A 23,880-nucleotide genomic window follows, 5' to 3' on the forward strand; every position below is an offset into this window, starting at 1 on the left:
CCCCCAGAACTGAGCAGTGTCCAGGTCTACGCATCAGTAGTAGGAGGTCACCCATTCTTATGCACAAATGGTTTGTCTACCCCTGGCCACAGCTCCTTCCTTTTCCTACAATTTTCCACTAATCCTAACTACATCTGTTCTATGATAATTTCTACTGTTAGAAGCTGATATATAAAGGAAACATAACTTGTTTCTGTGCTTAATAGCAGTGTATTTTGTATGTGCAGGTGTGAAGGGAGGACGTTAGGTTGTATACATTATCCAATCAAATGCTAGCTTTCATTTGAAATGTGATCTTAAAAAAAGAAAAGTATAAAATAACTTTGTTACAAAGTTGAGTATATGATGAAAAAATGTATAAGCAGATGTTATCTTTACTGAAAACTACATTTCATAATGATCACTTGATCTATAGATATGGACAGCAATTTTATCCTGTAATAAAATGTTTAATTTTAAGAACCAATTCCCCTGTCCACACACTAGACGTAGGTTCAGGAATCCTCTCCACTGTGTCATTGTACTCTGACAACAGAAGAGTCAGCTGGCCTCTTCTGTTGTCAGAATATGATGATCAGCACTGCAGCCTACTAAAGTTTTCCAGCAGGCACGCTTGTGAGCAGTCGATTAGCAGATCCTGAACAGGACTGACCCTAGATAGATCAAAATTCTGCCAGTCCCTGCTGAACCAGCTGACTTTCGATCCAGCTATGGCCAGCTTAGGAATATTCTAAGAACATTTGTTCATTACGTCCAATTATTAGTGGTATCGAAGCATTGTTTGATTTCAGCAGTGACAAGAAAATTCTAAGGATAAGAAAGGAAATTTTACTTGATAGTACTGTGTATGTGGTGTTCATTTGGTAAAGTCCATTTATTCCATAATTGAATGTTAAATGCAAACAAAATCTTGAACTACTTTCAAATCACATTTGATGTTCTGAAAATTTTCGTAAGAATTTTCCTTTGAATTTTCATTCAAAATCTAAAACCACATGTAAAATGCATATAAATTGTGCTACACCCAAACTGCATTACACCGGTGTGAACCCGTCCTAATAATAAAATAGTTTACTAAAGTAGTGATAAATAGTTTGCCAAAGCTTTGTGTATGATAAACAATCGCCATGTTTTTTAAATATAATACTAGTTCTTACCTTTCTTTGTCCTTTGTTTAATTTTGGCACTACTGATCTCCTGAAGCCTTTTTGCAAGCACGACTTGTCTACATGCACGCTCTCCAGCAACAGCTGCATGGCATTTCTCAGGGCAAGTTACCTAATTGTGGCAACATTGGGTCACGCCTGTGTAATGTGTGCTGAAATGGCCACTTGTAGGCTCCATCAGAAGCCCAAGTGACAGGGTGACAAAGCAGACTCACATTTAGGAGATAGGGACATAGTTTTGTCACCCTATAACAGGAAGTGTCCATACAAGGATCCTCATTGTAGTATCACCAGCTATACTTTTTATGAAAAATGCAGATTTAAAACCATTTAAAATAACTTTTTAAATGAAATTAACATGGTTAAACATTTATGCAATTTTAGTGTTTGGTTTTGGACAAACTTTAAAGCATAGATAGGAATCTTAATACAAACAATTCCACTACTCGGTAATCCTATAAATTCACTCCTGATGAAGGTGGAATGTTGAAACGCATTGAGAAGAAGTGACATAATTATGCACATATGAATAAAGATGCCATCAGCGCAGATATACAAATCTAAAATAACATGTCAGCTGAACACTTAATAGATCTTCATAAAAATCAAAATAGAATATATACAAAAAGAAGTGCAGCACATAAAATCAATGGGTCATGTAGACAGGTGATATAGAGTGACTGCTGGATCCTGGTGTGCCGAGCGGAACTGCAGCTTAAAAGGCCCTGGCAGGGCAATCAGCCACAGGCGTTTTGACCTCTTTACTGATTTTTTGTGATATCGCACATAAGTGTTGCTGCTTTTTTCTGAATTTTTCTGAATTATCATTTACAGTGTTTCATAATAAGCGCGTTTTCTCTCCCTTTATAGATGATATAGTCCACAAGTAGGGTGGTGACCAACAAGTCCCAGAAAACCACTGGTGAGAGTATCCATGTTTGGGAAAAAGGGGAATCCAGAGGTACAGATGTACAGTGACAGTCCCTCCACCTCCAACAAAATCGCTTCGCTCACCTGTTATAATCGACCCCTGACCTAACAGGTGGGTCAACCGGGCTGGTCCCTCAATAGGGTAAAGTAGCTGGAACTGAATATCCAAATCTCCACCACAATATACCAGGAATACAGTGCCTTGCAAAAGTATTCACCCCCCCCCCTTGGCTTTTTATCTATTTTGTTGCATTACAGCCTTAAGTTCAATGTTTTTTTAATCTGAATTATATGTGATGTATCAGAACACAATAGTCTAAGTTGGTGAAATATATACATAAAACTATTTTTCAGAAATAAAAAAATGATAGTTGGCATGTGTGTATGTATTTACCCCCTTTGTTATGAAGCACATAAAAAGCTCTGGTGCAACCAGTTACCTTCAGAAGTCACATAATTAGTGAAATGATGTCCACCTGTGTGCAATCTAAGTGTCATGTGATCTGTCATTACATATACACACCTTTTTGAAAGGCCCCAGAGGCTGCAACACCTAAGCAAGAGGCACCACTAACCAAACACTGCCATGAAAACCAAAGAACTCTCCAAACAAGTAAGGGACAATGTTGTTGAGAAGTACAAGTCAGGGTTAGGTTATAAAAAAAATATCCAAATCTTTGATGATCCCTAGGAGCACCATCAAATCTATCATAACCAAATGGAAAGAACATGGCACAACAGCAAACCTGCCAAGAGACAGCTGCACACCAAAACTCACAGACCAGGCAAAAGAGGGCATTAATCAGAGAGGCAGCACAGAGACCTAAGGTAACCCTAAAGGAGCTGCAGTGTTCCACAACAGATAGTGGAGTATCTGTACATAGGACTACAATAAGCCATAGAGTTGGGCTTTATGGCAGAGTGGCCAGAAGAAAGCCATTACTTTCAGCAAAAACAAGATGGCACATTTTGAGTTTGTGAAAAGGCATGTGGGAGACTCCCAAAATGTATGGAGGAAGGTGCTCTGGTCTGATGAGACTAAAATTGAACTTTTTGACCATCAAAGAAAACGCTATGTCTGGCGCAAACCCAACACATCACATCACCCAAAGAACACCATCCCCACAGTGAAACATGGTGGTGGCAGCATCATGCTGTGGGGATGTTTTTCAGCAGTCGGGACTGGGAAACTGGTCAGAGTTGAGGGAATGATGGATGGTGCTAAATACAGGGATATTCTTGAGAAAAACCTGTACCACTCTGTGTGTGATTTGAGGCTAGGAAGAGGTTCACCTTCCAGCAGGACAATGACCCCAAACACACCGGTAAAGCAACACTTGAGTGGTTTAAGGGGAAACATGTAAATGTGTTGGAATGGCCTAGTCAAAGCCCAGACCTCAATCCAATAGAAAATCTGTGGTCAGACTTAAAGATTGCCGTTCACAAGCGCAAACCATCCAACTTGAAGGAGCTGGAGTAGTTTTGCAAGGGGGAATGGACATAAATCCTAGTGGTAAGATGTGGCAAGCTCCTAGAGACTTATCCAAAGCGACTGGAGCTGTGATAGCCGCAAAAGGTGGCTCTACAAAGTATTGACTTTAGGGGGGTGAATATTTGTGCACATTGACTTTTTCTGTTATTTTGTCCTATTTGTTTGCTTCACAATAAAAAAAAAAACATCTTCAAAGTTGTGGGCATGTTCTGTATATTAAATGATGCAAATATTCAAATAATCCATGTTAATTCCAGGTTATGAGGCAACAAAACACAAAAAAAGGGGGGCGAATACTGTTGTATGGCACTGTATATGGATGAAAGAACAGTGCTCTCCGTTAAACTCCATCCTGTACCCTTACCCATTCACATAGGGAGGTTGGGATCTGGGTGCCTCCTTGTTAAAGGGGGCTTTCAGATTCCTCATCCCCACAACCACCGGGCAAGGGTTGTGGGGATGAGGCCCTTGTCCCCAGCAACATGGGGACAAGGTGCTTTGGTGGGGAACCCAAAGCACCCACCCCATGTTGAGGCCAAGAGGCCTGGTATGGTTCAGGGCTGCTCGCTCAGATAAGGGTTTGATATAGATTTTGAGGGGGAACCCCACACCATTTAAAAAAAAATTTGGTGGGAATTCCTCTTAAAATTCACACCGGTATGGATTTTGGGAGGGCACCCAAGCCATTTTTCTTTTACATTTTGGCATGGAGTTCCCCTTAATATCCACACCATACCTGAAAGGCCTGGTATGGACTGGGGGGGACGTACGCTGTTTTTTCAATGGTTTTTCGTCTATATCACCGGGAGCCGACAATACATTACAGCCGCGAGCAATTTTGCATTAAATTTTCTCCTTTAGAAATGTCATTTTGCTGCGGCACAGTAAAACACATGAGAAAGATGTGCCACTTTACATGCAGACTAAGGGGACCCCCCAGGCACGATATTTAAAGGAATATTTAATTTTTATTGTTTCACTTTAAGCATTATTAAAATCACTGCTCCTGAAAAAAACTGCAATTTAAAAACTTTTTTTTGAATTGGTACATGTCCCCTGGGGCAGTACCAAGGTCCCCAAACACTTTTTCTGCAATAACTTGCATATAAGCCTTTAAAATGAACATTTTTGATTTTTTACATTCGTGTCCCATAGACTTTAACGGTGTTGGCATCTTCACACAAATTTTTGGTCTGTGTGCATGTTCTGGTGCTGGTGTTCAGCTCATCCCTAGTGGCAAATTTATGTATGGTCCTCTGGGAGGAGGAGACTGTCTTTCATGATTGCCCTAGCCAATTAGTATGCTACAAACGTTATATAGACGACCTGATTATGATTTGGGATGGGGGCATGCCCAGCCTTGAAGCTTTTATGCGTAGGCTGAATAATAATAGTAAAATATCTCCTTATTTTGGAATATAGATATTCATCGGATGGTATTGCTGGACTTGCCGGTGTATAAGGAAGGAGCCCATTATAGGACACGCAACTATTTTAACCACTTCAGCCTCAGAAGGATTTGCCCCCTTCCTGACCAGAGCATTTTTTGTGGTTCGGCACTGCAATTCTTTAACTGACAATCGTGCGACATTGTACCCAAACAAAATTGATGTCCTTTTTTTCCCACAAATAGAGCCATCTTTTGGTGGTATTTGATCACCTCTGCGTTTTTTATTTTTTGTGCTATAAACAACAAAAGAGCAACAATTTTGAAAAAAAACTCAATATTTTTTTACTTTTTGCTATAATAAATATCCCCCAAAAATATATAAAAACATTTCTTTCATCAGTTTAGGCTGATATGTATTTTTCTACATATTTTTGGTAAAAAAAATCGCAATAAGCATATATTGATTGGTTTGCACAAAATGTATAGCGTTTACAAAAAAGGGGATAGTTTTATTGCATTTTTATTATGAATTTTTTATTAGTAATGGCGGCGATTTATTTTACTTTTTTATTAGTAATGGCGGCGATCTGCAATTTTTATCGTGACTGCGACATTATGGCAGACACTTTTGACACTATTTTGGGACCATTGTCATTTATACAGCGATCAGTGCTTTAAAAATGCACTGATTACTGTGTAAATGACACTGGCAGTGAAGGGGTTAACCACTAGGGGGCGATGAAGGTGTTTAGTGTGTCCTAGGGAGTGATTCTAACTTTGGGGGGGATGGGCTTCAACACACATGACAGTGATCATTGCTCTCGATGACAGTGAGCAGTGATCTGTGTCATGTCACAAGGCAGAACGGAGAAATGCCTTGTTTACAAAGGCATCTCCCCGTTCTACCTCTCCGTGACATGATCACGGGCACCCGGTGGACATCGAATCCGCGGGACCCACGGTCACGGAGAACACAACAGGCGCACACATGCCCGCAGCACCACTTCTTAATGGGGACGTACCTGTATGCCCTTTTACCCACCCGTGCCATTTTGCCGACATATATCGTTGTGCAGCAGTCGGGAAGCAGTTAAGCCCACTGATAGTAATAGGTATATTCCTCTTGATAGTTGCCATCACAAATCTTGGCAAATCTTGGCAATCTTGGCAATCTTGTAACATTCCGAGGGGTCAGTATATTCGCCTTAGGTGGAATTGCTCCTCAGAATCAGATTTTTGTCCCAATCTTCAGTTCTACCTGAAAGGTTTCAGCAGAAGGGATATAAAAAAGAACAGATAGCGAGTAAAATTAGCAACATTGATGTCCTCGATAGGAATTTATTGGTTTCTGACTCTACTATCAGGAAAGAATATAAACACAAATTTAAGATAGTTTTAGATTACAACATACAGCATAAAGAGTTTGAAAAATTGTGAGTAGGGATTGGGAAGTACTAGGGTAAAGATAGGGTGTTAGGAGCTGTCCTCCCCTCCCATCCTCAGTTCATTTATAAACGAGCTCCTACTCTGAGAGATATCATTGCCCCTGGGGTTATAGATCTACTGGTAGTTAGAAAGAATAGGATATCTTCTTTTCTTTCAGGTTTTTATGCATGCGGACAATGTCCGGAAGGCAGGCAGTGTAAGTGTAATGTAAAAAAACATAAAGATTTTACATCCTCTTCCACCCAAAAAAAATACCAGATAAAAAATATTGTAGCGTGCAGGGGGTTGTTTATATGCTGGCGTGTAGTTCTGGATTACAGTATATAAGTAGAACGTCTAGACCCCTTAGTGTTCATATTGGGGAACACGTTAATAACATCAAAAAGGGACTGAGGTCCCATAGTGTTTCTAAACACTTTAGAGTGCATCATGACAGGGACCCCAGAAGATTAAAATTTTTGGGAATAGAAAGGGTTAACAGACATTGGAGGGGGGATTATATCCACCACCTTAGTCAGAGAGAGTCCTTTAGGATCTTTGACACCAAAGTTTTAACGCCAGAGGGCTTAAATGTTGATTTTGATCCAAATTGTTTTATATCGGATAGGTGATGATTATAATATTACATTTTTATTTAATTGATTTGTAAAGGATGAAAATATAAATTAAATTACTACTATTTTTTTTTATATTTTGTTATAAAAATTTTAAAACAGGTAATTTTTCTCCTTCATTGATGTACGCTGATGAGGCGGCACTGATGGGCACTGATAGGTGGCAGTGATGGACACTGATGGGTAGCAGTGATGGGCACTGATGGGTGGCAATAATGGACACTGATTGGTTACACTGGTTGGTAGCACTGCTAGGTGGCACTGATTAGCACCACTGGTGGGCATTGATAGGTGGCACTTGTGGGCATTGATAGGTGGCACGTGTGGGCATTGATAGGTGGCACTGGTGGCCACTGTGGGCACTGTCAGGTGGCAATGGCAGGTGGCACAGATGAGGCATAATTGCCTCTTCCTCTTCGGGACCGATGTCCCTTGCAGATGAGCCGGTGATCACCTTTTTTTCTCTTTGTGCTGTTAGCATGAGGAGAAAAAAAAACAATTACCGAGCTTTTGTTTACATCATGCGATCAGCTGTCATTGGCTGACAGCTGATCACATGGTAAGGGTCCGGTACCGGCCCCTTACTCGGATTGGAGATCACCCGAGTCTCAGTGACTCTGTGATCACAGCGCGCTGCCCCTGCAGGGCGCGTGCACAGGGGAGGGCGTCATATAACGGCCTCCCGGAAATTCAGGTCCACGGTGTGGCCGTCATTCGGCTATAGCACGGATGTCAAGTGGTTAATAAGTGCTGCACTGTTATCGGTGATTTCTATATTCAGTCTGACGCTATCAGCGCCAACTATTGGCTTAGGGAGTACACACTCCGGGAAGCCGTGATTTGTTTCACTTGCTTCCGGAGTCTGTCGGTGCAATGACAATGAGTTGTATTTAAGAGTTTATGGGTGATGCCATAGCTCCGCCCCTCTGAGGAAGTTCGTATGAACGTAACACGTACAGGGGGAGGAGCTACGCACAGATGACGTCACCCGCTGCCATCCTGAGCTGACACATTGTTATATGTGTGTGTATATGATCGTCCTCAATGTAAGTAGGACAGGACATAATTTTTTTAATAAAGCATTGGAGTTGTTTAACGGAGAGCACTTAGATCTCTTCTTTTGTCCATATATTCCTGGTATATTGTGGTGGAGATTTAGATATCCAGTTCCAGCTACTTTACCCTATTGAGGGACCAGCGCTGTTGAACGCATGTTAGGTCAGGGGTCCATTATAACAGGTGAGCGAAGCAATTTTGTTGGAGGTGGAGGGACTGTCACTGTACATCTGTACCTCTAGACTCCTCTTTTTTTCCCACACGTGGATACTCTTATCAGTGGTTTTCTGGGACTTGTTGTTCACCACCCTACTTGTGGACTTTATATATATATATGGACCAGAAAGGGTGTCTGGTAGACAGATCCGGTTTCCAATCCAGAAAGGGTGTCCGGTAGACAGCTCCGGTTTCCAATTCTAGAAGGAGCTAGGATCATCTTCCAGGTTTAACTCGATCTCCGACAGTCCTCGTCCACCGGCAAATGGAGACCAGCCTGCAGAGATCTGATTGGATTAGATTTCCAGGTTGATGGATTGAGGGTAACTCTCCGTTAAGGTTCCTTTAGCTCCTCTTCCAGAGCACATTGAATGAGATCGTGTACTGTTCCCAAGCTGGCACTCACACACTCACGGCCCACTGTTCTCCAAGGTCGTCCGACCTGTCACACTTTTCACACTTTTTTTTTTGTAGCGCCACATATTATTGTTTTTATATATTCAAATTGACAAGTGAGTGCATCATTGGCTGTTTTTACTATGTTTTATGCATAAACAATGTTATGCTATGTGAGTTCTGTTTCATTTTTGGTTCCTCTGTTACATCATGATCCCAAGGAGATAGAGATCTTATGTGGTACAAGATATGATGGTCTTATCTTGCCTTTGATAACTTCATGCTTCCTTTGACCTAACTATAATTTGGAGGTCAAAGCTAGCGGTGAGTGTGGTTTTGATGGGTAATACATCACTTGGTTGATTGCATGGATTGGATACATAAAGAAGATTTTTTCACATATTTTTGTCACATATTACAATTGAGACTCTTTTTTCACATTGATAATAGTGCTTGTTATTGCATGATATACAGTACTCCTATAAAATGCACATCAGTTACTTAGTACTAAGAACTCCTAGATAGTAAACTATAAGAGAGATAAGATTAAATAGGGTTTAATGAAACATAATTTCATTATTTGTTACCAATTTAAATGTAAATCTACATATACTACAGACATTCCTAATATTGATAAAAGAAGGATACAGACTTCTGGGCCATCCCAACAGAATAAGATGCATTCAAATATAATCAAAATGCTGTATGTGCCCCTTTTTACACTTTTGTATGCAAAATGTTCAAATGATGCAAAATTGCAGAAAGAAGGATGAACCCATGCAGATAAAAAAAAAAAATGTTCCCACCTTTTTCACTTACATAAGCGATTGCACTGTAAAATGTTACATACGTAAAGGTTCTATCTAAAACAAACTGCAGATAGAATGCATTGCATAGAACACCTTATAAGAGCGCCTTGCTCCATCTTTAGAAAAGTGCTACAACATGTAACACCCACAGTAGTATTCATAATCCTTAATAATGTATAGAAGAGTTCCTTATAAATCATTTTAATGCTTTCAAAGGCAATCAGCCTAACAAGGCAATTTTCTTCCTAAGGAATATATGAGTGCAGATATGATATTGTTTGCTAATGTTGCTTTGCACCAGGTATTATCATACCTCAAAAACGATTCAACTGAAAATCAAACAACATATGTAATATGACCACCTCATAAGTTCATGTTGCTTGATGTTTCACAACAATGCTTTGAATATGTACACATGCAGCAGTGCAAGTTGTAATCATCTGTACCAAATGGAGATTCTCATCATCCAGATATAGGTGCTCAGTACTTCTAGAATGTAGTAGGTGAACAGGGCAGAACTCCTGTCTAAAGATAATATACAATGCATACAGTATAGAAATGTTCACAATGCAACACCTATTCACTACAAAGTTCCATAAAGGCTAGAAAGATGCCTAATGTTGGACACACTTGAATTGCACTTGAATGCAATTAACATATTAAATCAATAAGCAGCACATGAAAATATAGCCAAGTTTGTGGAAAAAAGTCCATGTGGCAAAATGCGGCCCCTAAATTCATGTGCTTGTGCATAAAAATGGCATCCAATCTATAAAGAACTATCCAAATATAACTTTTGTATGTACAAACTGAGTGAATCTTAGCAGCCTCTTTTCAGGCACTGGCTGTAGGGTAAAAAACATTATTTTATGTAGAGGAAATTGTGTCATACACAAGGGGGGCATATGAGAGTAGGGTCCAGGAGTCACCCAATGGCTTCTTTAGAGAAGTGTGTGGCTGTTCCAAGCAACTAGCCATTAAAAACAAAGTATGGCTTAAACATTGTAGACAAAAAAAAAAAAAAAAAAAAACGCACAAAAAGTTCCTGCAAGTACCGTGTGAACATCCTGTCTCCTTACGCTTGTACTGTGCATCTCAGTCAGCCCTGTGACACAGGAAATGGCGGAGAAACCACGCTGGTATGCATGCCTGTGGTGTGCCAGTGGCTTCAGAATAGACAAAAGGAATTTATATATAATGAATAGATCACCAAAAAGTTTCCTATTAACAGACGACCATTTTCATAATAGCCCCTTTGAGAAGAAAAATACGAATTGTAACAAATATAATTTATTCAACATTGAAATGTTAAACTAAATAAAATCTCTACCACAATATTGAGCCCCTATTTAGCAACCTATTCTAGGTAAGGAAAAAAGCAGGCATAGCTGATGGGGTTGTTTAACCCTGGGGGATTATTGACTTGTAGCCAGTAAATCTAGTAAATCAATATAATTTCATGCTAAAGTGAGATTTTATGGAAATTCCTACCTTGTGCATTTTGATATACCCTATTATCATCACAAAAGGTCAATTTGAGTGTCTTTTGTGATCGAAAACCATGTGGTGAGCAACTGTAGACTTGAGGTTACCCAATGCAACATCCAAAATATGGCTAAATGTATCTTTATTAAGATTTCACATATATTAATATGTAGACATAACAACATACATCAAGAATTGCCATATTAAGTATAAGGTCAGTGCAGATATCTGTAACAGTACCAGTAACAGTAAATGGTGTTCTCTGGTGGTTTACAAGCAGAAAGAGGATAAGCGAGGAATGCAGTGCAATTGGTATAATAGGCAAAGAAACCATCAGGAGGCAAAAAAAGTAATAATAGGTAACAAATGAGCAGTCTGAATTACAGCTTTAACAAATGTGAAAATTTTAAAGCTGAAGTTCAAGCAAAAAAAATACTAATTTAAAAATATTCCTCAATAGCCACTAAGCACATAAATTCACAATTCATCTTAGCTGCCTTCAGAATACTACGGGGGGGGGGGGGGGGGGGGTTGGTACAAAACCCGCCACCCTGCACATGGAAACAGATCAGAGTGATTATTTTTTCTTCCAGAAAGATCCTGAGTAGAAGCAAAGTTACATACTGGATTACATCAACAATCTGAAAAAAATACACAAAGGACACCAAGATTCAAGTGAGCATACCCATGCCTTCTGTATATAGACAAAATGTGCTTACCTCCAGAGTTCAGCTTTAACTGACATTTTGTTTTATCAACAGAATGTCTGCCACATTCACATTTGATAAGATATTTTATGCCCTCTGCATTGCAGTCGGACACATTATTGTCATGATAACTCATCCATTAGGTAGGTCAATGAGTGGATCAGAGGTAAGATGTGAGTAAAGCGAACAGTTCCCACATCTATATGTGCATACAGTATGGTTTCACAACATGCCATTACAGTACACCAGTTAAAATAGCTGAAAATTATTTTATCTTTTAAAAATGTAGCAAAATGATGTACAATCAGAATATTGTGTACAATTAACATGTTCATGCTCTGTAGAGTAATGTTCTCAGCTGGAGGTTTTCTATACAGGGTGGAGAAATTACCGTCAGGATCCTTGTGGATATTTCTTTCTCAATAAAAGTTAGGGTAAGTTGCATGTATTTTCGATAAGAGACCCAACAAGTTCCTGAATCATAATTGTATTTAAAAAAAAACAAGATGTTGTCTATGTACCTGTGGCAGACAGAATGTAGCACAGGTACACAGATAGAACCTTATCATCAAACAACTCTCTCTCTCCCACCTTTCCAGGTACAGGTGCACATAATATGGGGCACATGTAGTCCCCATTGCCACAGCTTGCACCTGGTGGAAATAGGTACCAGCAAGAAAGATATATTATTTGTCAATCATGATCTTAACTACACCAAAAATCTGTCTTGATTATGTTGGGTAGTATTGCATTTGTTTAAAAGCCGTTAAACCACTGAAACCCCAAGTTCTTGAGAAATGGATGAATATGTTTCTGCCGCCAGTGACACTAGTATTGTGTCAGTTGGTAGTGTTACATCTTGTAATGTTCTAAAAAGATGTGGCGTGTTTAGTATAAAGGATAGTAGTGTCTCTACATGCTCTTGTAAAATGTAACATAAAAACTGATCTTTTCAGCCAAGGAACCATTTCCAAATATGATAGGTCTCTCAGGGGATCATTGATATTTTTGTGCACTTTTAGAAGAGCATCAAATGTTGCTATTGTCAAATTAACTACTTTAAGCTATTATGTCTTAGTAATTGTCCAATTGGTGACTGCATCATCTATAATCTAGAAAAGGTCTCTTTGAAACCCATCCATTCCTTCTGGTATTTGTTTTGTAACAATACTTATTCTTTTCAATATCTTAACTACAAGGGAAACAAAGCCTGCCAAGTTGGTATTCGTGGAAATTAGGGGAAAAGATGTAAAGGAACATTTACTTTAAATCTTGCTTGCTTTATTATAGCAAGAGCCTCAGGCAATGTCAATATCTTCCATATTTCCTTCATCCTACAATTCTAATAAATTCTGTATTCTTTCCTACACAGTTGATCCTGATCTTCAGTTAGGCCTCCCAGAGAGGAGAGTTTTTTTTTTTTTTTAGCTGTAAGACCTTCAGAACTTTTTTGTGCTTAAAGAGATTAATATCTCAAATATGTCTACATTTTTGGGAGACAGGTCCTGAAGACAGATTAACCATTTGATTTTGCACGATTAATTCTGTTTGTATAAAAATAGTCTTGGCTTTTCTTTTTGGATTTTGTTGAATTTGCATTTAAAGGGTTTTAGGGAAAGGGTAGGGGGTCCCCAAAGGGGGGAATGCCATTACTGTCTTCAAAGTTTTGATTTTGGCATCCTATGGAAAGTTGTGCAATGTATGAGATGATATTTGTGAGCCATGAAACAAAACTCCATCTCCAAAGAGGGTGGAGCGGCACATTGTGAAATATTAGTTGTATAATCTCTGTCTCACTCTTCACTTGTTTGAATAGCTGTCAGTGTTTGTATGTTTTTGAGTATTGTGTTTAACCTCTTGCTTACTGGGCACTTAAACCCCCCTCCAATTTTCAGCTTTCAGCGCTGTCGCACTTTGAATGACAATTGCGCGGTCATTCTGCACTGTACCCAAGTTAAATTTTTATCATTTTTTTCACACAAATGGAGCTTTCTTTTGGTGGTATTTATTCACCACTGGGGTTTTTATTTTTTGCTGAGCAAACAAAAAAACAAAAATTGTTGAAAAAAAAAAAACATGTTTAAGTTTGTTATAAAATTTTGCAAACGCATAATTTTTCTCCTTCATTGATATTCGCTGATGAGGCTGCACTGATGGGCTGCACTGATGGGCACAGATAAGGCGACACTGATAGGCACAGATAAGACGACACTGATGGACACTGATAAGACGGCACTAATAGGCACAGATAAGAAGACACTGATGGGCACTGAGAAGAAGGCACTGGGTGGCACTGGTGGATGGCACTGATGAGTTGTTTTTTTTTGATAGCGTGAGGAGAAAAAACAGCCGATTACTGGCTCTGTTTAGGTCACATGATCAGCTGTCATTGGCTGACAGCTGATCACGTGGTAAGGGTCAGGATCGACCCCTTACTCAGATCTGTGATCAGGCGAGTCTTATAGACTCGCTGATCACAGAGTGTGCCGCACGTGCCCTGCAGGGGGCACGCAGGCAGCTCAAGCATGGGAGGACGTCCAGGGATGCCCTCCTGGCAAATTAAGTCCATGCTGCAGCCATCTTTCAGCTATAGCACGGACGGCAAGTGGTTAAGAACATATAATATTGTTTACCACTACAATGAATATGCATATTTCTGCCTCACCTTTTATTTTTAGTGAAATGGTGTCTGTGTTATGGAATTCAGATTCTGATGCAGCTGATTAGTTGTCTATGTTCCTTTGGATATGGGGCCTAATAACTCAAATTAGGAGGTGTCAAAAATGTCCCATCTTTATGCTTTGCTCTTCTTCCACAATTTTACATAGCAACAGCTTATATAAGTGAACAAGAACAATCATATTTGTATGGCTCAACCCCTCCTTCTGCAATTTTTCATTTAATAAACTTTTTTGTAAATAAAAGTACGAAAGGGCCACATACAACATTTTGGTCTTATTAGTGAGCATCTTACTGGTAGTTCAGGAAACTGTACTCTTCTTTTATACACATTGGGGATACGCAAATTTGCTTTTAGATTTATAGCAATAAAGGTATTATATTTTAATAATGCTGTACTTTGAACTTATAACCATATTAAACTTTATTTCTCTTACACATTAAATTCAGTGATAGTGGCTGTAAGCACCTCCACAAGCAGTCATGTCCCAAGTGAAGTCCCTGTAATTCCATGCAATGACAATGTGTGCATAAGCTTCAATTGTGATGTATTATTAACATACCCTAATGAAATCACTGCCATGCCATCAATGCACAGTACACACTTACACATTCTGCTAGTACTTACTTTCAATGGCACTCATACACACATATTTTTAATATACAAAATATACTATAGCTTTACTCTGCCTGTAGAACAAGGGAGGGAGTGAATTCATGGCAACGAACAGCAGCCACTGTCTCTTTCACTGACATCACCTTCAGACGGAAACGTTAATACCAGACTGGCATGCCTCCCATAGCCTGTCAGTTGCACAGCACCACAAAATAGATTATAAACTCATGCAGCATATTTATTTATTTTAATTACAGATGTTTCTTGAAATAGTAATTTCCTTTTTAATAAGAATTGATTAAAAATACATAAAGACAAAACTTTTTTTAATAGAGTATGAAATGGTTAAACCACTGTCCAAACGTTTCCCATTGGGGAGATTTTCTTTCACATCCTGTCTTTGAGACACATCAGGAAGTGAGAAGAAATCCCTTCAAAGTAATCAAAATCCCCCTCTAAATTTTCATTGCATCAACTTTCCTATAATAACTCAAAATGTTGAATTTTCCCTGACTTCTAGTGCTGGTCACAATACTCACCAGGACAAATTCTGTATATAGGGCAAACCTCCACAGTTTGGACAAAGGTGCCAATTTTTAATTGTCACCTTTGTCCAAACTGTGGAGGTTTGCCCTATATAGGTTAAATAGCTTTAGATACATCTTCAATTATATAAAAGATGTGATTATAGATTATCCTTCAGAAAATGAAATGATTGTGATGTACATTTTGGAAAGATATACACTGTGGAAATGATCTCTAATGCATGTATACTGTCTGCATGCAATAGTTGTCCTTGGAATACCTGATAATTCTGCAACAATCTTAGCTGCGAAGCCTGCAATATTTGGTAAAATATGCTGTCTGGAAATTCTGTAATAATAATATATGTGAGCTGCTGACTTCATTCTGTCTCTGGCATCTTGAACACACTGACTGTTATTACTATTCTGACCCACCTGTGTAGAAATATTGATCAGCTCCATTGATTGAGAACCCTCATGACACTGCTGCTCTCTCTCCAGCTCACTGTAACATCAATTTTATATCCTGGAAAAACAAAGCAAAACTGTTCAACTCTAGTCCCTTGTGATACATTCCCATCCTCTACATTTATCAAAGATGTTTGCTGAAAAGCAAACAGTGATGTCCCCTATGAGGATAAGTCACAATGCCTTCATGTGTTGAAGACAACGAGGAGACATGCCAGTACCACCTGTTTCATTACAAAAATATTTATCTGGTGTTATATTTCATATTAACTATTTAACTTTTAGTATTTCCAGTGACTATTTAATTAATATTTATAAAAAAAAAAATCTGGACTTTTAAGTGAGGAATAGCATCCATTTCAGGTGCCTACATTCACAAAAGTGCATTTTTCATGCAGCGTGAGTGTAGAGCTGTGCATTTGACATGTGTTACCACTCATCCTACGGAAGATGTACTTTGCTGTAAACCACAGGAGATGGTTTATCCATTTTATTGCACTGTACTAAGAATAATATATGTGAACACAGTCTAAGCAGAGGAAATCGGTGTGCATATTACAATATTCCAATAGCTGTGTGTTAAAAAAAAAAAGCTTATTGTCTGTAGACTGTTATTAGTGCCCGGCAATGAAGGGAATAAATTGGCCTAACCAGCAGACTGGATGAATCTGCTTCTTTGGGCTTCAGGGTCATTCAGGTGTGTGTAGTATTCTTACTGTGCAATCATTTTCTAAAATGGCTGCTTGCTATAGTTTTAGCACAGTAGTTCTTGGCCTACGGCTTTAGATGCAGAGAATAAGTTGACGTAAAAGAATAAATGCCTGTAACCTCTGACTTATCCCAAAATTTTAAGACACTAACCCTTAACCCTTTAAGTATTTGAAACTTGGTGCCAGACATTTGGGCACATAACATTTATCCATCCTTCCTAACCGTAACATCTAACTATTAACAGATAATCTAAACCTAATATTTAACCCTATCTCCCAATTCCCCAACCTTACGTTGGTCTAACCCTTCAACACAACATCCATAACCAATGACCGTAAGCTTAACTGTCTTTTTCTCATGACCTATATTTAATTCTGGGCTCTGTACTTCTCCTAGAGAACTCCTTCCCACTTTGAGGCCCCCACTAGCCGTAGCTTATGCTTTTTTTTTTTTATCACCTTGATGTCTTCTGGCTAGACATATAAGGCACTAAGTCCTCTTTCACTTCAGTCCTTCCCGCAGTGGGCAGATCTGGATGATGATGAGAGCTCTGCTTTCTGCATCGATTCATTGCAGATTGAAATTGCAGAATGCCTTTTTCAGGGGGCAGGGTCAGGATGCCTTTTACTCATAGTCTTTCTTCAGTCTTCAGAGTTCAGTGATGCTGGGAATCGTTCAGTATGGAAGACTGAGGACCTAAGTGATACTGGGGATGGGGATCAACTCTGAATTGAAGGTGAGTATTGCACCAGGGCTGCTTCGCTAGCCCAAAGTTGGATCTTAACTACTCTTGACCTAGTTAACCCCAAAAACTAAACCATCTCCTGAACTATCACATCGGCATTGACTTTATAGGGCAACGCTTACTGAACATTATTACGTCAATAATTTGAGCCTACAGTTCCTACCAGTTGTAGTTACATATGTTGCTGATTTGATGAGGTACTAAATCAGCAGTACCAAAAGAACATATCCCCTAAAACTCAGCCTTTACCTTAATCCTAGTACTCCCCTAGTAGGTAGGTATCCTTTTGGTCTGGGGCCTTCCTAGGTTTGGTTTGGGTAATGGCATTCCCTAATTTCTCCTCATTGAGTGGGGTCTCTAAGACCCCTTTCACACTGGAGGCATTTTTCAGGTGGTAAAGCACTAAAAATAGTGCCTGCATAGCCCCTGGAAAACGCCTCAGCTGCAAACCCAGTGTGAAAGCACAAGTGCTTTCACACTGGGGCACTGCGCTAGCAGGGCGTTACTAAAAGTCCTGCCAGCAGCTTCTTTCCAGCGGTGGAGGAGCATTGAATACAATGGGGCAGCGCCGCCATACCACCGGCAAAGTGCCACTGCAGCTGCGTTTTGCAGGCGGATTTAACCCCTTTTCATCCGCTAGCAAGGGGGTTAAAACCACCCCCGCTAGCGGCCGAATAGCGGCGCTTTACCGCTGACGCCCCGGCCCGGCTCAGTGTGAAGGGGATCTAATATGTCCCTAACTGAATCTGAAAGGACAGGCATCTTAGAGGCCTGAATGTAATATTATGCTGTCTGTAATTTATGTTGAGTGTCCATCAGAGTCAGGTCTGGATGTAAATTGTATAGAGCCTTAAAAGAGTCTTGGAATTCTTCTGGCTTAGCGTGTGAGGTAGGCAGTCTGCTTCAAGATTTAGAAATGAAATGTGGAATGTATGATTTATTGCAGAGCCCAAGTAGAGCTCAACTCGCCTAAAAAGTACCCGATTTGTTAAATAATTTGTACATATGCCTTCCCCAGGCCAGTTTCTGTTTAATTTTCTGGAACGGTAATCTGTTCAGCTCCTCCTCTGCCCTGGTCAAGTCAGTTCTTGTGTTTTTTAAGCTGGTGCCTATTTTAATGATGGAGCCCCAAAGTGTGCACTTATGTGCTTTCCACACAGATAATCGGTTAACAACTGGGCCTGCATTTGCTGAAAAGAAGTCATCGAGTTCCTTATCCTTATCCTTATTATTTCCTTCATTTAATTCAGTATTTTTTTTGCTGTTTCACTTTTACATACACGTATTTGAAAACGATCCTGTGTTGGATTTGAAATAAAAGGATACGTTCATCTTTTAAAAAAAATAAATAAATGCACATGTTTTTTTGCAGGTAAAAAAATGTGCATTTACTATTTATTTTTTTAGGAGCCTGGAAAACATTGCACTAGCGATCAGCAGATCGCTGGTGCTATGCAGGTCTCCTGCAGATGGTCAGTGAAGAATCAATAAACTACCAGAGCCCTTAACAGTGCCATGGTAGTTCATTGAGAACTACAAGCCAACAGCCGCATAGGATGTGGGTACTTGTAGTTCATTCCTTCACAGAACTCTGTGAATGAATGACGCAGCCATGTGGGTGGAGCCCTGCATGGCCGCGTTGTCACAGAGAGGGCTTGGATCGCCAAGCAGCTGCAGGAGCGGGAACATGTTCCTAAAGCTGAACTTATCCTTTAAACTTAGTAGATAAATGTCCTATAAGTTTTCATGCTAACTGGTCCACTAAAATAAGTATAATATACAGACATTCCTCACTTTACAACCTACCTGTTTAATGACCAGCTCTCTGACCAGTAGGTATTGTATGCTGTATGAGAACTTTGATAGTGGAAACAGCTGTAAATGGTGAAAAGGTGACATTAAAATAATATCTAAAGATGGTTGACAGAAACCCTCTACCAGTCCAGTATGCTTAAAATGTTGGTAAGGAGCTGCTCCTCAAGTAGTGCCCAATTCACTTAGGGGTCATTTACCTTTGCTATGGCCTCAACACACATTAAAGTGCCTACTGCTTCAATGTGTATGATGTGTTTTTGATGCTTCAGTGGTGCTTCGATGAAGCTTTGGTGATGCTTCCGTGAAGTGTCAGTGATGCTTCCATAATGCTCTGTTGAAGCTTTGTTGAAGCTTGATAGATGCCATGTGTGTGTGGATATCTCATACCTGCAATTTCTCCAAAACAAAGTGAAGCTAAAGCTGAAGTCTCTCAAAAGCCGCAAGTGCTTCAAGCGAGTTTTGTCATAGAGTTCTGTGGAGGCTTTGAAGACGCTTTGAAGCGCCACTAAAGCGACATGGGGTATCATTTTTGAAGCAAAGCAAAGCAAACGCAAGTTGTAAACAAGACTATAAATTAACCATTTTATTTAGTAACAGGGGATTTGACTGGCATTAAGAGAGCTTTAACAAAGCCTTGTTTTGAAGCAAGTATAAACCAGCTCTTAATGATCAAGTCATAGGAACGGAACTCGGTCAAAAAAGTAATATCTTCTTGCATATTGAAATTATAAAATTAATACATACACTGTGCAGAGTGATATATAGTCATATTATAAAATGTCAGTTTTGCATTCCATGTTATTTTTGGGCCTACGATAGGGCCTTATAACCTAAATTATGCCTACTCAAGTCTACTCCAGTCTTCCAGTCTTGAGTGTATATATATATATATATATATATATATATATATATATATATATATATATATATATATATATATATAAAATATATTTCTCATGTATTCAATTAGAACAGGTTTAAGTACTGAATTAAAGATTTCCCTTGTCTTTCTTTTTTTTTATAGCTGCTAGTATACGGAACAAGATTAACCTTTCTGTAGATCCCTGTGACAATTTTTTCCAGTATGCTTGTGGTGGTTGGATAGAAAATAATCCAATTCCTGATGACCAATCAAATTATGGAATCTACCCATGGCTAAGGAATAATGTTGATCTTAAAATTAAAGGTGTGTATTTGCTCATTGTAAATAAATGACATGTTTGTGCCTAAGAAGGAATGAAGGGGAAGTGCTTAGATGTCACTTGTCTGGGGTGAAAACAATACTGAAAATCCTTCTCAATTGGGGGTGTTGGGAATGCCATAGAATTATTTCCTGATCTGATTGTAAACACATGAATTGGAAAAACATACTTAAGCAACCTTACTCCCAGATACACACCAACAGTTAAGGTCTGATTGTAAGAAACAGATATCAAGAGCAAGAAAACTGGTCAGCACATATCAGATACTAATCTTTGATGTTTTTATGACATTTTCAGAGCACGCCTGAGAATTTTGTAAAGAAAATACAGCTCTGCATTCATTAATACATAGTTAAATGCAAGCAGTGCAGTCCCTGTAGAGCAGGGCTTAGATTGGGAGAGGAAGAAGCAGCACAAGAAGCCAGTCAGTTTTGCCACAGTGCTTATGTGCTAACAAGAATCATACTGATAGGAGAAGAGAACAAAGTGACAGAGAGCTAAGCCCATCAGTGTACTTATCATCCTTTCACTTTCCAGCCCAAGGCTGAGGGCTGTACAGGTTACTTAACTGGGAAAACACAAAAACTGCACTAGATTTATAGAAAAAAAGCTTACTTAACTACAGCACAGAAAAATGAGGTCTCCTGCCCTGCCAGATGGTGCTGTGCTGTGTGACAGAGCTGTGTAATTCTCAAAACTTGAGAGATGAAATAGAAAATCCTTTGGAGGGTAAAATAACCCCAATATATGTATATATTTAGCTATTTACAACTTTAATATGCCTATGTGTTATAGCTACTGCAATTTTTTAATTACGTAGTTTGCAAACTGCTATATTACTGTTGCATATGTAAAGACTAAAAGATGTGTAATAAAAAAGACTGATTTATAATTTTCACTGCCACCCATATGTTGTTGACCTGTCAGTTTTCCTTCACAGCTTTGGCTTATTCAGTCCTCTGACTATTTTTTACTTTTTTATTTCCTAATGAAGTGTATACAGTTTTATGTTTTGATCCCAAAGGTAAACAGTGAAGTAAAAATTCTGCTCGTAGCCAAGAGAATGAGGTTTTGTCCATTTGCTTATCCAAGAACATTCAGTACAAGTTTTCTTGGGAGACCCAAGGGATGGTGTAATCTGTTGATAAATGTGTTAAAGGTCATTGAACTCAACAAATTATTACACCAAATATATACTAATCAGAGAGTGAGAAATAGATTAGGTAGGGTGTTTTATATTGCAATTTACCAGATGTGGTGTCTTTTTTTCAGGCATTTTTTTCTCTTTTCTCCTTATGGTTCTGCCAATAATGCACTTTCTGTCTTGGAGTGACAACCCTCACTCAATACATGGTGTTAGTTTGAAACCAGCATTGTCACTCTACAAAAGAAAGGGGCTTGATTTACAAAAATTGTAGAGTGCAAAAATCTGGTGCAACTATGCTTAAGCTTTGACAAAAAAAAATGGAATCTGATTCTGTTTCTGTGCAGAACTGCACCATATTTTGCACTCTTCAGTTTTAGTAAATCAACCCCATATTGTTTTAGTATCACAGGCACCCACTTATTGCCCTATTATAGAGGGGAGTTGTTCTGCAGTTCAAATAGGTGATTTGTGCAGGGCTAATAGGACTGCTTGAGATAATACTGCACAATACACCAAGGCTAGCCATTTACAAAAATAAAGAAACTTTCCTAGTGCTTAACTCCTTCCTGCTTGGCCTATAGTACAATGACGGCAGGGGCTGGAGCACTGTTGTTCTGGGAGGACATCAAATGACGTTCTCCCAGAATGCGCCTCTCGTTGGGGCTGTCACTGGCTGTGATTGATCACTGTACCAGCCTGCTGCCAGTACCATTTGATAGTTGTGACCACAGCACAGCAGATCACAGGACACTGGTAAACAATGGAAAGCTTCTTTTCATGCCATCCATTGTATACAATTGTGTTGCTAGCTGTGATTGGTCACAGTGATCACACGGTAGAGACAAGGCCAATCTCAGCCCATCTGTACCGCGTGATTAGCCAATCACAGTTAATCACAACAAAAGACAATTAATGAACCAGTTTCTTTCAGTAAAAATGGTTGTGTATACCAATGAAATTCATTGGTATAAGCAATCATAATGTGTACAAAAAAAATACTGATCACTTCCCCAGAGTAGTACAGTGTTACTATGGTAACACTGTATTGCTCTGGTCAGAGTGTGTTAGAAAAAAGAATTGTTAATAAAAGAAAAAAAAGTAAAAAAAAAAAAAAAAAATTATTTATTGTTTTTTTACATATCAGTCAGTGTCCCTAATCACCACCACACCATTGATATGATAACACTGTACTGCACTGGTGACAGTATTTAAAAAAAAAAGTAGATTTTTTTATTTTTATATCTGTATTTTCCATATAATTGTGATAAAAAACTACAACTTCGTAAATATGTCTCTCACTAAATACCTTGGGCAGTCTAATTTTCAACAAGGGGGTCATTTGTGGGTATTTGTACTGTCCTGGCATTTTCAGGTCTTTAAGAAATGACCAGTGTCAGTCAGTATATCAGGATTGAATAATTTTCAGATATACAGTAAATACCATAGTTTGTGGACTCTAACTTCCTTACAAACTAAATAATAAACACTGATTTGGATTATTTTCACCAAATAAATGTAGCAGAATACACTCTGACCTAAATATATTAAGAAAGACTATTTATCTGCAAAATTTTATAAAAGAAAAACACGTTTTTTTTTCAACATTTTTGGTCTTTTTTATTTATTTAGCAAAAAATAAAAAAAACAGTGGTGATTAAATACCACTAAAAGAAAGCTCTATTTGTGTGAAAAAAAACGATAAAAATTTGGGTACAGTGTTGCATGACTACGCAATGGTCATTCAAAGTGTCACAGCACTGAAAATTGGTCTGGGCAGGAAGAGGGTGAAAGAGGGTGAAAGTGCCTGGTAAAATGGTGTTGGAAAACACCATATTTTGGCCATTAGATGTTGACTATCATTGGAAATAAGTGTGCTCCTCAGTGCCACCTAATATCAATATTGTGATAGTTTGCTCCAGATTGGAGTTAACTCAGATTAAACCACTTTTACTGTACCTTAAAGTACCTAAAACTAAAATCTCTAAATCTAATTCCAGCCACAATCTAAGACTTACCTATCCAGCCCTGTAAAGCAAAAATCGCTATACATACCTTTTCTAAAGCCACTCCTTTCCGGTCCCATGCTGAGATATCAGCAGCGGCTTTGCTGTGGAGGAGGGTGCAGAGGAGGCAGCCAACAATAGAAGCCCCATAGTAAGTCTATGGGTGACGCCACTTCCCATTCAATTTCCAGCTGTTGTCGGCTGTCTCCTGCACAACGAGAAAGAAAGTTTGCCACGCCAGCCCCCCACCTAAATCCCCAGAT

The 23,880-nt window shown here is 39.0% G+C and overlaps 1 protein-coding gene across 1 annotated transcript in view; it reads left to right on the forward strand.

Moving 5' to 3' along the window:
* PHEX (phosphate regulating endopeptidase X-linked) overlaps positions 1-23,880 on the forward strand; it is a 398,049-nt gene that overhangs the window by 101,680 nt on the left and 272,489 nt on the right. Inside the window, exon 3 of the mRNA XM_073616504.1 lies at positions 20,290-20,451. Within this exon, the coding sequence (XP_073472605.1) occupies positions 20,290-20,451 (162 nt within the window). The remainder of the gene's footprint in view (positions 1-20,289; positions 20,452-23,880) is intronic.

The sequence above is a fragment of the Aquarana catesbeiana genome, linkage group LG02 (genome assembly GCF_042186555.1).
Source record: "Aquarana catesbeiana isolate 2022-GZ linkage group LG02, ASM4218655v1, whole genome shotgun sequence".
NCBI classification, from domain to species: Eukaryota; Metazoa; Chordata; class Amphibia; order Anura; family Ranidae; genus Aquarana; species Aquarana catesbeiana.